Raw genomic sequence first — 18,249 nt, forward strand, 5'->3', positions numbered from 1 at the left:
TTTCAGCACAAGACAGGCTATACATGGCAGTCAGTATAACTGGTGGAAGAAGAACCCTGGAAACCCCCAGGAAGAACCACCAACCCACGAGAAACTACTGGTTTTTGCAGATGCAGTGCAGAACCATGAGCAGTGTAAATGTCAGACCTGCATCACATCCTCTATTGTTCAAGCAAACCCAAATGTGCCACAAACAGTTCAGAGCATAAATTGGCCTAATTAGTCACTCACGTACTCACAGAAATCATACCAGTCAGTGATGTCATGTTCATCTTTATGAACAGGAAAGAAATTATTCATCATGATTTATTTTGACTTCTAGCTCTACTGGTTAAAGACCAGAAAAGCTATTGGGATGATATGCTGTTCGTCGTCCATCCAACCATTAGCACATGTCTGTTATTGCTACTAGTCCTAAAGTACTTACTGGATTGCCCCGAAACTTTACACCCATTTTCATTCATGGCCAAGTCGGTCCTAAATGAAAATGGTACAGCTAGGACATCCAATATAACCAAAGCAGTGGCCATATTTGCAATCATACCATAAAAGATAACAAACTTTCCCATCATTTTATACTAATCGTGTTGTTGATCTACTATAGTCTGTGTGGATCTGCAATGAATTTTATGGAATTGTAAATAGGTTAATTGATGACATATGAAAAAAAGACATACTGGGATCTCAAAAACTAAATCACTATTTTACATTTCTATGCAAGTTTTTTATTACATGTTAAATGAGATTTATACTATTAACTAAATAGTTTAACTAAAAATAACTCAGCCAACTTTCAAATGAACAAAACAAGAACCAATTTTTTCTTCAAATAGCACTCTAAAAATTAATCAATCAAATACTGTTGGTGATTTTCAGGTATACATGGATGGCTCTCACTGCCCTAGGTGTACCCACTACTGTATGCTGAAGGGGACTAATTAGCTGCCTGACCAAGGGAATAATGAGTTTTATGTACCAACAACAATGTCATACTTTTTGCAAAACAACAAAAATTAATATACAAGAAAATTAGTAAGTATAACTCTTGAGAAGTTGAGGGATTTAGTGATTATATCAAAGCTTGACACTACCAACCTTTGGTATTCTTATCCCATTTAAGTAATAGATCTATTGCATACATAGCTCTGGACTGGGGGGAGTGAGCAATGCCTGCAGGGGCAGGCTTAGCACTGGCTGCCTCAAAAATCCCCCTTATCATCTGGAATATGGACTCCTGCAAGAATAGAGCATTCAATTATAGCAATGGTAGATGTTGTATGCTGTCATACTGGAAAATACTGTTGAACATGTATGATAATCACTCAGAAATTCAGCTTAAAGTGATCTTTATCTAGAGGTAGTCTTAATAAACATGTCATGTGGGTATCCTGAAAGACAGAAAGACATACAAATGGAGAAATTAGATAAGCTGAAATTAGCAGTCGTCTGAAAAACAGATAGAATGTTCTGTAGAGAGGTTAACAGCACATCAGCACAGTCTTGACCTTACAGTACTGAGGAACTTTGGACATCCAAAAAATGTGTAATTTTTTTCAGACAAAATGCTATAATGGTCAGAAAAAATCTTGGAAAAGTCTGATTTACAGATATATAGTACATGGACAGGACCAAATCAAGATTATCTGCTAAAAGCAATGGGGACTTGAAAATATTAATAAGAAAGCTTTTAGCATAGTAGATTTATTCTTCTGTGAGAAATATGTTTGATGGAAGAGAAAGTAGGAAAAACTATGCCAAAACGTTTGCAAATTTTTTTATTACTTTGTTAGATATGACAGGTTTGCTGTAAAAAAACACAGTAAATTATATTTGGCAGCTAAAGACATTGTAATTTTGTATAAGAAACTTGTAATATTGACGACAATCACATGTCAACTAGCACCAATTTCTGCAAATTAATTTAAGTACAGCTGCGATCCTGATATCGTACAAGTTTTCTTTAACAACAATGCCTACTGATCAGAATTACAATGCAGTAAAATCTGTCTTGAGGGGAGATAATACCTTCTAATAAAATATGGTATATCGAAGTAAAGTATTTCTCATGACAGGTCTATGAAGAGTCAGTTTTCAAGGTCAAAATGGTTTCAGAAAAAATGTCCATAATAACTGTACATGTATCTTATTTTTTATTCATAATTCTTGCTAAAATATTAAACGCATTCATCTTATATACTAATAAAAATGTATCGATCATGAATATTTACGTTTATTTTTTTTAAGTTCACCTGACTAACTGCAATGTTAACTAATATAATACAGTGTGACCCCACTATAACACGGCAGCTGGGAGCCACAGAACCTGACCGTGTTATAGACTGAACCATGTTATAAGCAACCAGATCAGTTAGCTGAAGAAAATGATGCATGTACCCAAACAAAATTTGCAGGTGGTGGGTGGTGGTGGGGGGGTAGGTAATAAATGCAGGCAGTAAAATATGTGCTTCAATGGCACAGTAACCATCTTAAATCGATGCATATAAAATAGGAAGTACACCTGTAGTGAAAACAGAGAAGGCATATATAATATTTTACTTTATTTAGAGAACCACGGATTGGTACATTTACGTGTATACTGTTTATATATACATGTTTTATGTACAGCATGAATAGAGTATCAACACCATGTACTCACCGGCAAATCTCATCACATACATTGAATCCACAATATAATTCCATCGGACAAAATGCACATGCACAGATTTAATATATTCAATAATTTTGTCACAGGTCATACAGGTCTGAATTCAGTGGATAAATATAGCACAATCATGTAACAAATGAAGCACATTTACTTTTCAGTACACCCCAAGTCGGTAAAAGTTAGTCTGCATTTTAAGCCAGCGTTGGTAGCATTCGTAAACACAAACGTTTTCCCTGCAAAAGGAAACTTTCACAGCATAGTAAATGTCTTCCAGTCACACTGGAAAATGATCAGATTCCATTGCTTATATTTAAGTTTGGCATTGACATCTCTGAAGAAAAGTTCTTTGTTTTCATTGAAGATTGTAGTCAGCTTTCTTTGAAGAAAGGTGCATGTGTTATTTAAGTCACTGCTAAAAGACAACTTTGGAGAACCAAAAAATTGCCAATTTCTTATTGTGGCGGCAACATCATATAATTATACTGCATGATTTTTTTTCTCCATTTGTTTAGCATGTTTTCATAACAGTTGGTGCTTCAAAGGTAATGTTTTCTTTGAAATTTCAGCAAACTATTTTATCAGGGTACATTTTTAAAAAAGGAATTGGCCGTCATTTGGTTGATTATAGTTACAGTTTCTCCCTGCCTATTGAACAGACCAACAAGTAGATGGGTTTTTTTTTTGGTTTGTTGTTTTACAACTATGGTATCGGAGTGATGCTGCCTTACACTCATGTGTCAGAAATGTAACAAACGGTCAAAGGATGATAGAGGCAGGTGATCCAGTCTGAGTGGAAAAAAGAGGAATTTTACTTACCATCCACACACAAATGTCAGTCTATGTAAATATATTAACTACTAGCGAGCAGCCGAAAATCTGACAAAATATAGATGACAAAAAAATGCCTCGTCCAGTTGATCTCTGCAACCAGAAATGTCATCAACAAAAAAGCAGATATCTCACAACATTCACTACTCATGCTCGATGTCAACATAAGTGGATTATGATATAACAATGCACTGTTAAGATGGTTTTTCAATATGGACAAAGAAATTGTTTATGTAACAATAGATAAATTTCAGTGCATTGTAAATCAAGTTTGCAGCTTCCTTTTATGTGGCCTCTGAATTTATCCACTCCAAACCAATGGTTGTATATATAAGTTGAACAGCCAACAATTTCGCCAACAAAAAAAATTGCCAGATGGTATATCTGGCCATCAATAAGCAAAATAAAATCGCAGTTTGCAACATTGGCAAAGCCCTACACGATCCTAGAATAAACTTTTTCCACTTGATTTTTTGTACTTTTAAGAAGAAAAAACTACTTTTTCGTGTACGAGAAAAATACATATAAAATTTCAGAAGCCATGAAATGATCATCTTGTATTATTCATGCATGTCCTCTTCCCCAAAATGATAATAAACTTTCTAAAGTTCTTTTTTTTACTTTCAAGATTATGTTTTTCGTGTGTGAGAAAAATACATGTATGTACAATTTCAGGAGACACACCACAACCATGTTATATACGAATTCGTGTTATAAGGGAGCATGCTATAGTGGGGTCACACTGTACTTATAAAAGCTTTCCATTGTTAAGTTAGCTTTGATAACACTTAATGGATGAATTTATTTTCTGTCAGTGTCCAAAACTGTCACCCACAACATAATAAATGGATCAACTTGATAAATTAGGGTACGTATCAGATGCGGTAAGGAGAGATTGTTTCACTTTTGGCATTGTGTGCAGGTTTTAATAACAGTAACAATGATGAGCAACAGAAGAAGAAAAAAACCTTAACAGTAACTACAGAATTTACTCATCCGGGAAATGCAAAGGATTTGTTAAGAGAATAAAGACCCTTGCCATTATGTAATGTAACTCCATAAACAAATTAGTAGTATCTGATGAATTACAGCGAAAGCATGGTTAGAAGATCTCCCTTTACGACAATATTGGAATTCTTCAGATTTTCACAACAGATAAATAATACTAACTTTTTTTATTACAAATGTTTTAAAGATTGATACATCCAAAGACAAGCTGATTACATCTAAAAGGGATTTATGAAACTGCAACAATATATTGGCAGCTTGTGACATGTACTTAAGTGATCTGTACTCAAGTGTGGTTTATGGACTGTGGCATACAACTCTACCTTCAGAATAAAACTGATATCCAGACTCAGCCTTTTCCCCCATTTCATTGCTTCCATCTTGGTTCCAAACAATCTACACTTAGCCTTCAGAATTTGTAACTTGGCAATTTTGGTCACAAAGGACAAAGTAAAGATCTATAGTTTTTATATCTGGTTTTTTTATGAAGTTTTCACGGTAACGAAGAAACACATATTCTGCCTAAAACAGAATGACCACTAGTCACATTAATCAGGGCTGTTCCATTAAAACACACATGAGACCGAGTGAAGGCACTTTTAAAGTGGGGTCCTCACCCATAGATGCAATTTAGAATTTTCTTATCATTTTAATATGAACTCTGTGAATCAAAGTACCCTGGCATATATTTAAAAAAAACTGCCTTCCCTGGGTACCATATGCATTTTAATGAAACAGCCCTCAGATGGTTTCTCACGCCAGTACATTTATATAGTGAAATGATTATGGTCATTAATGACAGTTACTCTTAGTAGTGGTCACTCAAATCAGGCTTATGTGTAATACAAACAATAGTCTTTAATTATCCATATGCTTTATTGTCAGTCCATTACCAGATAAAATCCAAGCTGCCAAGCAGAAATTAATAAAACATTTATATTTATCTAACTCCCATGTTAATCATGTGCAAGATGTTGTTCCTGACTTACTAGTCCACAAAACATGCCAGAGATAAAACATGTACATAATATGTCTATTAAAATAATATTTTCAAAGATTTTCTATAACTCCCAGGTCACTGTTTATGATGTGGAGGATGGGATGGGTAGGCTACAGAATGCATGGAGAATCACAAATAGTAACACTTTTGTTGCTCAAACTTTCTATAAGATTTTATGGTCATAAATTTCAGCAACAAAATTTAAACAGGCTCTTTCCAAGGTAAATGTCTGGGACATCTCAAAGTACCAATACCTCAATCAAACCCACTCTCAGTTGTGTCCAACATTTGATCACATAAACGAAATACACAACACAATTAAAATTTATATCAAAACAACAGTCAAATTAGTTCAAAACTTACAAACTTTTCATACCATTATTTCCTGAATCAACACATATCCTCTAAATCTGTGAAAGGTTGCTATGAAAACATCTTTCATTTGCAATGAACAAATCAAGATATTTTGAAAAGTAGAGCTGCATAATGTAAATGATGAGCTGCTCCATGTAGACAAATTAATTATTACCTATACATTGTTCAGTTAGCAGAAATGAATGACTTATCACAATATTTTATCAATTTCCAACATTAGACCAATAAATGGATGAACATATATATATACGAGTCAGATCATGGGCATCCAAAATAATGTCCTGAGCACTTCCTGGACTTGACTGACAATAAAATGCTGAAAATGACATGAAAATTACCTCTACTTCACTCCAACTGTGTCCTGGGTACTGGCTTTCAAACATGGGGATAAATTCATAGTAGTGAATCTGAAACAAAAAATCAAGAATCAAAAGAATAAAAGCAGCAAACAAGCAAACAAAATGGCTGAGATTTGCTCACCTCATTGGCATACACAGAAAAGTCACATTCTTTGTTAGCCATATCTGATGTTTTAGTACAATGCTTTGACATTTAGCAGAATTACTGGATGGGAGCTGAGCATCACGTAGCAAACCAATCTGAATGACCATTGCCTTTTCCATTTCATGTTAGAAAATTATGTTGGATGAAAACATTATTCCTTTTGTACTGCCCTTAAGCATTGGATTTGGATTCTTTTTTAACGTAGCTTTAACAATTTTTCAGTCATATCACTACAATGCCTTCAGTATAGCAGTGTATAGTGATGTCATGCTGCAGACATGTAGCATCTTGTCCCACCCAATCACATTATCCTGACACCAGGCCAATCAGTCCAAACACTAACCTCTTAATGCTGAGCACCTAGCAAGGCAGATGTTAGTAACAAAAAATTAAGTCTTTGATATGACTCAGCAGAGGTTCTAACCCACGACCTCCTGCATCCAAGGTGTATGTTCTAACCATTTAGTCACTGAAGCGGTCCCTTAAGCCTGTGGTTGTCATTATATCATAATAATTTCACATACATCACAATCACTAGATGATGTGTCTTCACTAACTGACTTCATAAAGTTGATTAAATTCTTCTCAGTAGTGTTGATGAAGTTGCTTCAAGTTTTTTTCTATTCTTAGTAACAACATCCATATTTGATTGTGATCAGCATTATTTGTTTGAAATTGAAAGGTCTTTACACCACGAACATTTCTGTCAACTGTTCAGTATTTTCTAAGAAGAAATCATTCATGCCAGAATGCGAACAAGATTTTGTAGAAATCTGTGCAGCGATTTTTGAGAAAAGCTGAAAATAACAAGCTTAGATAAAAATTGGATGCTGGATGCCAAAAGGCATATAATAAATGCTGGATTATTCAACAAACTCACACGGCCTTATGGCTAGATAAGTTAAAACATTTACTAAAAACTGTTTAAGAAAGCACTTAAGTAAGCCTGTGTCTAAACACAACACTTTCATAAATTTCAAATGAATTTCCCAACTTGACTATCCTGTTCATATAAAGGACATTATGCAGTAGAACCTGTCTTGAAAGACCACCCATTCTGCCAAAAAAAGGTTTCACAGTAACCTAAAACACCAACTCAAACCTTGTCCTTAAATGCCCAAAACTCTCAGATTATTACAAGTGATAATATCAGAAATGAAATATGTTCTGCAGTGAATAGCAATATGATGACTCACTTGGAATTCTTACATATCAGGGCACAAACTTTAAATCTTTGCTAATAACACTGAAAAGTTTACGTTGAATGCAGCCACTAGGATTAAGATTAGCATAAATACCATTTTTGTCTCTTTGCTAATGCTGCCACCACTACTGTGTTGCTGACAGAAAAGTTCCATCCATGTCTTGTAATTTGTAGATGAGACAAATATTAATTTTACAAAGCATACTTCCCTGATTCTTATTAGTTTCATGTCAATTTCATTATATGATCATACATTTTCATCAAACTTTGACAGAAAAAAACTCATATAACCAATAAACCAGAGTGGAAGAATCCATATAGAATTAATGTTTAGTAAAGTTTGGTCAGAATTGAAGAAATGTAGCCTTTTTAAAACACATATTGTAACCTAAAATGTATGATTCATTGTAGTTTAAGACATGGTGATTTCTTTTAGAAAAATGAAACTGTATATCACAACAACTTGCCTGTTTCAGATTCTTGCCTCCTTCAACATAGTTCATCACAGTGAAATGCTTTTCATATACATCAAGCTTTTCCAGCGAAAATGGTCTGAAAATCATCAGGATTAAATGTGAGCTTGAATGTTATCATGAATTTCAGAATAAATTATAAGAGGTTCGTTTTCATTTAGAAAACATCTTGATTGAAAATTTATTTTTCAACAGCTATACACACATCTGTATATGTAACATGCATCCAATTTTGAAACTAAACAATAATTAAAAAAATAATTATATTTCTTACATTATCGTGCATGTGGTATCCCGGAATGGTTAAATCTGGAGATTTACAATAGCCATACTGACTACTGCATCTTGCATATACATCATCTACTAATCACATGCAGTGGAAGGGGAAACCCATGCAATTCCAAACTATCTTATTAGGAATTGTATTTCTAATCAAGAGTATATTTAATGACCCTGTTGTCAGCATTTGAAAGAACAAAGTTAACAAAAAAATTATAAATATTTAAATATGCTCTCTTTATAAGCTACCAAATCAGCATTTAATTCAAGCACATTTATAAAAGCATTACATCAACTGCCCATTAACAGTACAGCAAAAAACACCATTATTTTTATACTTATTTTTAAAATCATGCTAATATCACAACAGTTTCATACTAGTACTATCCCAAGGATCACATCACACTAGTACTATCCCAAGGATCACATCACACTAGTACTATACCAAGGATCACATCACACTAGTACTATCCCAAGGATCACATCACACTAGTACTATCCCAAGGATCACATCATTTCTTCCAACTTTGTTACTGACAGTGCATTTAAATGTCATCACTTCTATCTACTCAAGCAGTGTGGATAAAGAATAGATAATCCTATCTTCCTTGAGGCAAGCTAATAAAATATGCCAATTCATAGCCAATGAACCAGAAATATGTCTGAAAGACATAGATTCCTCTACCAATGTGGCAATATTAAATAAATTTTGGTTCCAAGCATAAAGGCAAACTATTTAGTAAAACAGGGGCCACAACTCAATCAAAATTGGATATAAATGGAACTTAATTTAGAACTTATTTATATTTAACCTCGCACTAAATTTAGCTTCAATCTATTAAGCCTTTCAGAAGTTATTGTGCAGATAAAAAATTCATATGTTAGATATGTAGGGAAAGTTTCTTTATTTAAACAGGGGCAAAACTTGCACAAATTCTGAAAGAATATGGATTGAATAAACTAAGACTAAGACATGTTTTATACTTAGTTTTGATTCATACAGTTCTTCAGAATCTATAAAGTAAATGCAAAACTGATATTTGCAATACATGGGACACTGAAGACATGCAGTGATATGAGTAGCACTTTTTGACCCTTCCACAGAATATAGTGAGGGTACCAAAATAGGTGCAAAGGTTGTTGTTATTGTTGTGGGGTTTATTGCTATTTTTCAGCACAAGATAGGCTATACATGGCAGCCAGTATTAATGGTGGAGGAAGAACCCAGGTAAACCCCGGAAAGAACCACCTACCCACGAGAAGCTACTGGCAAGCTTTCGCACATACCCACATAGGCCATTACCAGTGATCCATAACTGTAAGTGCTTTAGACCACTCGGCAACTCGGGGCCCAGGTGCAAAGTTATATTTTATGTCCAGACAAACATGGAAATTACAAGCAATTATTAATTAGTTTTCAGCTATTGCTAACAAGGTCAGTGTGCATAATTGTCATGAGCAACAACCCTGTATACATAGTGATGGACATTTTATGCAGCCTTTGTCTGTCAGAGGAAACAGTTTAATGTCATGTTATGTATATACCAGAAAAAACAATACACAGGTATAACAAAAAATGCCCCCAAAAAGAGAGACAAGTAATGCAAACAGTCCATCCATTACTGCTCAAAGCAGACAAAACTCTTACCAAGATCATCAATGTCTCACTCATTAAAGATATGTGCATCTTTATGCGAAGGTTAAAATGTTTGCCAAAACGTCAAAATCATCAGTCAAAACTGAGAGACAATCTGCCCATCATAGACAAACAAGAAAGACTTTATCTATGTCCCTCTTTTTCCTTGTGTGAAGAAAAACAGCATACAGTAGGTACCTGTTGGCAAAACGAAGCCAGAAGACTTTATCCACATACAGCTTGAGAGGCTGGACACTGGACAGCAGGACAACATACCGTAGGTCAAACTTCACACTGCCCCCTACATCCTCTCGGTAGAATAAAACTGGGTCTTCGACATACTTACAAGCAATCTGAAAACAGAAAACATGCAAGTAAGTAAATAAGTACTGCTGTACCTATTTATAGATATTTTGTATCTGTTTATCAATCGCTTCGCCAATAAATTTGATGGATATACACTGAAACCAATAATGATCATATGTTCAAAACACAGCTTACAATGAGGTAACAAGCTCAGGCAATTTTAATGCAAGATTGAATCATTAGTTTGTGCAAATGTTCAATGTGACCAGTCTGTGAAGTACACATGAATCTCTTGTTTGGTAACAAAATCAGCCAACAAAATGCAAGCTGATCCCATCAATGAACCATGATGTCACTTTTAATCATAAAATCATACACACCAAATCTAAGCAAGATCTGTTCACAAATGAAGCATCCAGAGTGGTCACAAGCTCAGCCAACTAAATAATTGATCACGTCATCAACATACATGGATGTCACTGATACCTGAACTTGTATGAGACATTTAAAAATATAACCAAAACTAGTTCATAAATGAAGACACCACCCACAGTGGTAAGAAAGTTCAGCCAATCAGAAGAAAGATTACCTCAATAATATACATGTTGCTCATAATCAAACTCATCCCAGATCTTGACGAAATAGACCTATGTATCAAAATTGGTTCATAAATGAAGCCTCTATGTTGGTAACAAGCTAAGTGAATCTGGTGCAAGCTCATTTCATTAATATGCATGGCTGTCATTCTTAACTGAATTTTGTCATGATCTTCATGATGCATACCAAATCTGATCGTAATCAGTTTGAAACAAAGCCTACAGAGCATTAACAAGGTCAGTCAATCAGATGCAAGACCATCTTAAATAATATGCTTGGATTTATACAGAATAAAAATCTCTTCTGAGACACTGATGATATAAAAATTGTATTTTAAGTCTGGTAAAAACTGGATTAGAAACATGGCCTCCAAAGTGGTATCAAGCTCAGCAAATAAGGTGCAAGCTCACCTCATTAATACACATGGATGACACTCATATTCAAGTTTGTTGGAAACTGATTACAAAAACGTTTGTTCTCCATTTTATCCAAACTGGGTCAGAAATAAAGTATCCACAGTAGTAACGAGCTACACATCTGATACAACACCTCATAAATATATATGCACATGTGGTTCCTATTTAAACCCTTCCAAGAACAACTTAACATTCTAAGTTTGATTATAATTGGATCATAAATATGTTCTCCACAATGGTAACAAGCATTTGTTGACATGACACATTATGGCTCATGGATAATACATGTCATGTGACAGATGAAGGGCCATACCATAAGCTGACTTGGCCTTATCAACAGTACCTAGACTACCCTTTTGATTCGAGAAAAAGAGAGTAGAAATTGCAGATGTATTAGTCTTTCATAGAGAATGTTCACACTTGAAAAGAGAGATTACCCACCAACACTTCTTACAAAGCCTACATCAAGATGCTGCCCTCCCACCACTGAGTAGCCATCATATCCAGCACCAAAGCATATTTAACTTTGTTTTACCTCTTAAACATATTAGGTTATCTTTTAATCAAAAAGTGGGTGTTTTCATAAATGGGGGACTACTACATCTACCTGCATGGTATCACAACTTTAAATGTGGAACTGATGTATAAAGGTGGGAACTTGGTAAAATATCTCAACAATATTACATACCTTTGGTCCAGTATCTGGCAACCTGAGGATGTAGTTCAGGTTGTTTGCAATATGCATGTCCATACCTCTGGCTAGATTCCAGGGTTTACAGATCCAGTGATTATCTACACCCCTAAAAAATAGGCAAAACATTAGTCTCAACAAGGATAAATAACCATAATGATCCTAACCTTTGACCTGTGGCTCATATATTAATCTTCCATGTCACCTTTTAAAGTTTGGTGCAAAATCTGGGAAGCAAAACTCTTGCTTTGCACCCTGTGGTAGAACATTCAATTCCAGTATTTGGCCTATGCAAAAGTATGTGGTTACCTACCCAAATATGGCAGTTTTACAAAGGTTCTTCAGTTTCCTGAATGTCACTGACTATAGTATGCCAACATCTGACTAATTATACTGAGTATGTTTTGTAAATTTTAAGAACTGGTTGCACTAATGATATCACTTTAGTGGAGGGTTTCAAAATGAGACCATCCAGAGGGCCACATGAGATAATTTTCCATGGCCAGAGGTCCGCACCACCTATGTTATCTCTCAAGACACCTTGTGATGCCAATCATTTTGCGGGCCACAGGAAACAGATTGGTGGGCCATGCATTTGACACCCCTGATTTAGTGTAAGAATAAACAACATAGACCTTACATGAGTTGAAGTGAACACATGATCAATTGAGAGAATAGCAGACAGTTCTGTGACTGCCAACTTTAACCTTTGGATAAAACAAAGTGGAATTTTGTCTATCTGCAGCAACAGCACAAATTTTTTCATGATGATTACATACAGTTTCAAATGGAATTGCCTGAATTAAAATGGCAGTTCCACTTTAAACAAGCTGCTAAAGTTGGTCTGAGATCATTGACCTGGTGACATATACCTAAAAGCAGATGGTCAAAAATCTAGGTCAGCAGGATCCTTTTTGTTAAAATGTCTTCCAGTGCTGTTGATTGGATATATTACAAGAAAGGTTTTTTTTTGTTTCTGTATCTTCACATTTAATTGCATATCATAATCTCATCTACTACTATTCCAATTCTGTCCAGTGGATTTTAGAGTTGTTGTGCAAATATTTTTCTACTTCTAGTAATGGGGACACAAGTGATGGAAAAATGACATCATTTGTAGAAATCTAAATGGCAGAATGGCATCATCTGTAAAAATCTGAAAGACATTCAAGCTAGCACACTTCCAGCATAATTAAAAGTTTCCCAATTTTTAATAGGAGCCAAATTTGTTTTTAGTAACAGCAAGCATATTAGTGGCAGATTAGCATTATCTGTACAAAGTAAAAAGCCCCTCATGCTTTCCATAAAATTTGGTCAAATTCTGTTTAGTGATTTTTAATTAGTCATGTAAATAACTCTCATCTTCAGTAATGGCAGTGATGCTGCATGGCAAGTTGACATGCATTGTTTAAATTTGAAAACCCTCAATGCCCAAATGCTTTCTGTCAAATAAGTCAAATTCTGCCGAACAGTTTCTCAGAAGCAGTTTAAATAGGTTTTTCTATTTTTAGTAACAGCAGCCATATTTGGTGGTGAATCAGCATCAGTTATGTAACCTCAAAGTCATTTAAACCTTTTAGTAACATCCTGTCAAGTTTGTTCAAATTCTGAACAGCAGTTTTCAGAAGTCACTGAATATTTAATTTCCATTTTTAGTAAGGTGGCCATATCTAATATTGGACCAGCATTATTAGTATAAATACATGAAAAGCTCTCTATGCCAGGATGCTTTCTGTCAAATTTGGTCAAATTCTGTTCAGTAGTCTATGAAATTATTTTACTAATTTTGATATGCAGCCTCTGTCTGATGACAGATTGACAACATTTGTACAAAATCAAGTTCTACTCATTGGTTTTGGAGGAGCCACATAAAGGTTTATCTAAATTTATGCAAGGCAGTCATATTTTATGACAGACTGCATGACTGCATCATCTGTACAAAGTGGAAAGGCCTTTATACAAAAAATCGCTTTGATAAGTGTGTGTGAAACAATACGCTGAAAACAACAATTATTGACTGACAGATGGGTTTCTCCAGATATTTGATGACGAATCAACCTAATTTGTATGAAACTGAAATGGCTTATGCCACAATGCTCTGTCAAACTCTGTCAAATTCTGTTCAATGGTTTTGGACATTAAGTTGTTTCAAGGTTCTTCTATTTGTAGTAATGGTGGACAAAACTGAAAGGTGGATCAAACTTGATTGCCTTTTTGCCAGTAACGTCTATGCAAAGTTTGGTCAGAACGAATCTGGAGAGTTTTTCAAAGAAGTTGAAGAAGAAAGAAAAAAAAATTCAGAAGCAAGATATTGCACAATGCAAATGACAGAAAAAGACCCATACCATAAGCTATCTTGGAAACAGAAAATGCAAGAACAGCATCAGTTCCAGTGAATTACCTAAAGTCAACTTCAGTTCAAATGTTGGCAAATATTTTTAAGCACTAGAGATGGACAATATTCTTAAGTGAAACATGTCTGTACAATACAACTGCATAAACTGGACCCTGGGATATTCAGGATCCCTGTCTTGTGGCTGTAAAAATGATATCCATCCATGCCTACTAATGATAATTTAGTACTGAGTACTATACTGCCTGGGTTTTTCAAATACCATGAAAGTTTTATATTATTATTGTGTCCTCTAAATTTTGGTACCTAAATCATTTCAAGACTAATGTAGACTTTGAGTACAAAATTCATGAATTTTCACTGATCATTTTTCAAACTTCATGACCCGCCAACGAGCAAATCTTACAAAGTATGTACATTACAAGTCAAATTTAAAGTGTGGTGCAATGTCAAAGAAAGCTAATTATTTCTTCCCCCACATGAATACTGTGAATTTATTTAACTTTCAGGGAACATTAAGAATAGCAAATTGTTTCATCGCACAATTTGAAACAGCAATGATTACCCATGTTTAAAATTCATACAATTTCGACTTACATAACATCACTTTTGCACAAGTACTCGATGCTGGCTGACATTGGCTGTTTAACTGTCTTCCTGACAACTGTTTTAACAGTGATAGTACTATTCTTTGAGTCTGAATAGTTGTACTTAAGAAGCTTGAATGTGGCTCTGCTGGCTGGGACTGTTTTAGTAAATCCTTTTTTCTTTGCTCTTCCATTTTATGTACTGCAAAGCTTTTCTTACAAAATGTTTTGTGTTCGTTTCCACTTGGATCCATTGTAACCATGATATGAAGTATCAATTCAAAAGCTATCTGGCTTGAAAAGTGTATACTCCAGGTATTGCTTGACAGAAGTCAAAAGATTTAGCAAAGTTTCGAATTACATATGTTAAGTATTAATTCTGCATGACTAATATCTCTACAACTCTGATGACAGTTACAAAATCTTCGCAGAAAAATGTAGATGGAAGATGAATCAAGCATGCAAGAATGAGCCTACAAACATGCAGTTCACAAGTTACTTCCCTTTGTTCACTTCCTCAGAAAACCAAGGTAATGTCAAACAGATCAACAAACTCCAATATTTTAAATGAGAATTTAAAAAAATAAAAGAATGGAAATAAAACATGACAAAGAAAATAGCGAACTCTTATTTCCTGCAAAATTCACAAACTTTCAACAGTCACTTTCATGAACAATGAAATGGCCACCAGAAATTTTGCAAACTTTCATAGTCATGAATGAACCCTGAACTTTTAAAAAATTGTATTCCTGAACACCCGAGGAAAAAATGTACCAAAAGTTACAGATAATATAGTATTCTGGTTCTCTGTCCATTTGGGCATAGATATTTTAGTCCTCGTCAAGGCTAGACCAAGCAGTCAAAGCAATATTCTGGCTAACTGTCCAGTCTGGCCTAATTGTTTCATGTGCCCTTCAGCTACAGGTCAAACAGGTTATATTTTGTTAAGATATGTCAATTAATGATGTTGAACAGAAAAAGACATTTATGTAATTAAGATCAGATGCAACTCTGTATACTGCCTTGATTGGATCCTTTTCTGAGAGTTATCTACCATGAAATATTTGGACAAAGTCTTGACACTGGACTAAACAATCATGCATTGCACAGTCATATAGTAATATATGACCACATTCTTTCAGATTTACAAAAACTTTAACATGAAACTTTAAAATTCTTGACAATGCTTTATCACAGTGCAAATATGATTCTTGATAATGACACCAATGCCATGGTTAAAGTTAATGCCCATGTCTCACCATACTAACACAAGTTGGACAATGATGCAACACTGACAATACTAGATGTACATTCAAATTCATAATTGTTTTGCAGTTATTGTGAATTTCTTTTTATACTCACTTTTTCTCTCTGTGCTGAAAATATGAAACAAACTTGGGGAGTTCTGTCTGAAGATTATATGTGGTTGCCAACCATTTTGGCTCCGTTTCCATGGACTCAGGATCCACCTTGCCACTTCCTGCCCGTCTGCTAACAGCCGCCAGGATATCTTTAACAGTCACCACACACTCACAGGGGAATTGGTTTACCAACTTTCCTGGGTTTTCTTCACTCAGCGATCTGAATTTATGAACAAGACAAGAGTTTAAGAAGACTTTAAAGGCAGTCATCATGAACCATAAGCTTTGTCAAAAAATTAATCAGACATTATTGACCTTCAAATTCCTTAGAACTCTGGGTATAAAACTAGGTAATATTTTCTTTTCTAATCCATGGAATATAATCTAGATACTTCAAAAGTTTGTCACTGCACATAATGTCTCACCTGTAAATGGTGTTATGACACTGCCACTTTGTAATTAAGCAGGTGTCCACCGGTAACACTAGCACATCAAGGAAACAAAAGTACATCAAGGAACACTAGTACATTGAGGAAACACTAGCACATCGAGGAAACACTAGTACATCATGAAACTCTAGTACATCATGAAACACTAGTATATCAAAAGGAATAATATTTAGGTATATACAGTTCTCCCTCATTATAACATATAATATTATAATTATTCCAGAAATAATGTGGGGCTATGAAATGTACGACAATATGGTTTGAAAAAAAAGAAAATGAAAATTAGTATATTTTTATTTTCTTTTTTAATACACTATTATTGATAAAATTAAATGCACAAATAACAATAACCCAAAAAGTGCTTATTGTGATATAATTTGCAGTTAGAGGTCTATCACTGCTTGCCACAACTTCAAGTTGTTTTTCAGGATCAACAGTTTTTCAGGATCTCCTGTTTACACATGACAGTACTTCAACTTGATGGGAATGTTTGTAAAACTAACTTTAACTGGTACACTGGGGTCTGTAACAAGCATTATGTCATAAGTTTTAAGCTTGTATTCATCTAAGAAGCTTTATAAATGTATGTTTATAAAATGCAATACCTAAAAAAAGTGGCCAACTCTGAGCATCATTCATCTCCATATGATAATTTTATTCTGCAAATACTGGCTGATAATAGCGATGATGACAGCGATTTCAAAAGTTTTGAAGTCTTTGAGATTATTTGAGCTGTGAATGTTTTTACTGGAAATGCTAGAGAGTGATTTTGAGCCAAAAATTATGCTCAATGTAAGTTTGATGTGCATGATGGATGGACCAAAACTGATAGCATACCAGTCAACCCACTGTTCAGTTGCATTTCAAAATTAAAAATAAAAATGAAGATTTAGACCTTTTAGATATTTTGTTTACACAGATTTTTTCACCTGATTGTACATGAAATGAATCTTTATGCACAGCTGAGAATAAATAGTGAGCTGGAACTAGTTTTGTTTTGCACTGGTTATGGCTGTGGCCATGGGTTTTGCACATAAATCTGATTTTGATTTTTACTGGGCAGATGAATATGTGATATCAACCTGACAACTTCTACCAAAAAAAACAAACAAAACAAGTTTGGATAAACTGCTTAATATTCTAAGCAAGTAACAACTGAACAGTGTGCAGTCTTGTTTTTTTTTTTTCTAGTACATGTCTGTCATCTAATGCCACCTCATGAGCTTACAAAGACAATCACATGTCAAGCTCATCAGTGGCATTAGATGATGTTGTTGTTGTTGTAGGGTTTAATGCCATTTTTCAGCACACGATAGGCTATACATGGCGACCAGTATTAACGGTGGTGGAAGAACCCAGAAAAACCGCAGGAAGAACCACCAACCCATGAGTAGCTACTGGCAAGCTTTCTCACATACCCGCATTGGCCAAATCGGCGACTCGAACCCAAGCAGAGGTGAGATGACAGTGTTCCGTAATGGAGAGCACTTTAGACCACTTGGACACTCGGGGCCCCG

At 34.8% G+C, this 18,249-nt stretch overlaps 1 protein-coding gene across 2 annotated transcripts in view; it reads right to left on the minus strand.

Annotated features, from left to right (window-relative positions):
* The window catches only part of LOC149797305 (tubulin--tyrosine ligase-like protein 12), a 45,520-nt gene that overhangs the window by 3,928 nt on the left and 23,343 nt on the right, over positions 1–18,249 (minus strand). For both annotated transcript variants that reach the window (XM_089962023.1, XM_089962025.1), the window contains 6 exons: positions 16,285–16,503; positions 11,980–12,091; positions 10,171–10,325; positions 8,052–8,136; positions 6,215–6,283; positions 1,096–1,234 (listed from right to left, as the gene is read on the minus strand). In XM_089962023.1, coding sequence (XP_089818149.1) covers positions 1,096–1,234; positions 6,215–6,283; positions 8,052–8,136; positions 10,171–10,325; positions 11,980–12,091; positions 16,285–16,503 — 779 coding nt within the window. The remainder of the gene's footprint in view (positions 1–1,095; positions 1,235–6,214; positions 6,284–8,051; positions 8,137–10,170; positions 10,326–11,979; positions 12,092–16,284; positions 16,504–18,249) is intronic.

The sequence above is a fragment of the Sinohyriopsis cumingii genome, chromosome 6, assembly GCF_028554795.1.
Source record: "Sinohyriopsis cumingii isolate HCF-2022 chromosome 6, ASM2855479v2, whole genome shotgun sequence".
Taxonomy (NCBI): Eukaryota; Metazoa; Mollusca; class Bivalvia; order Unionida; family Unionidae; genus Sinohyriopsis; species Sinohyriopsis cumingii.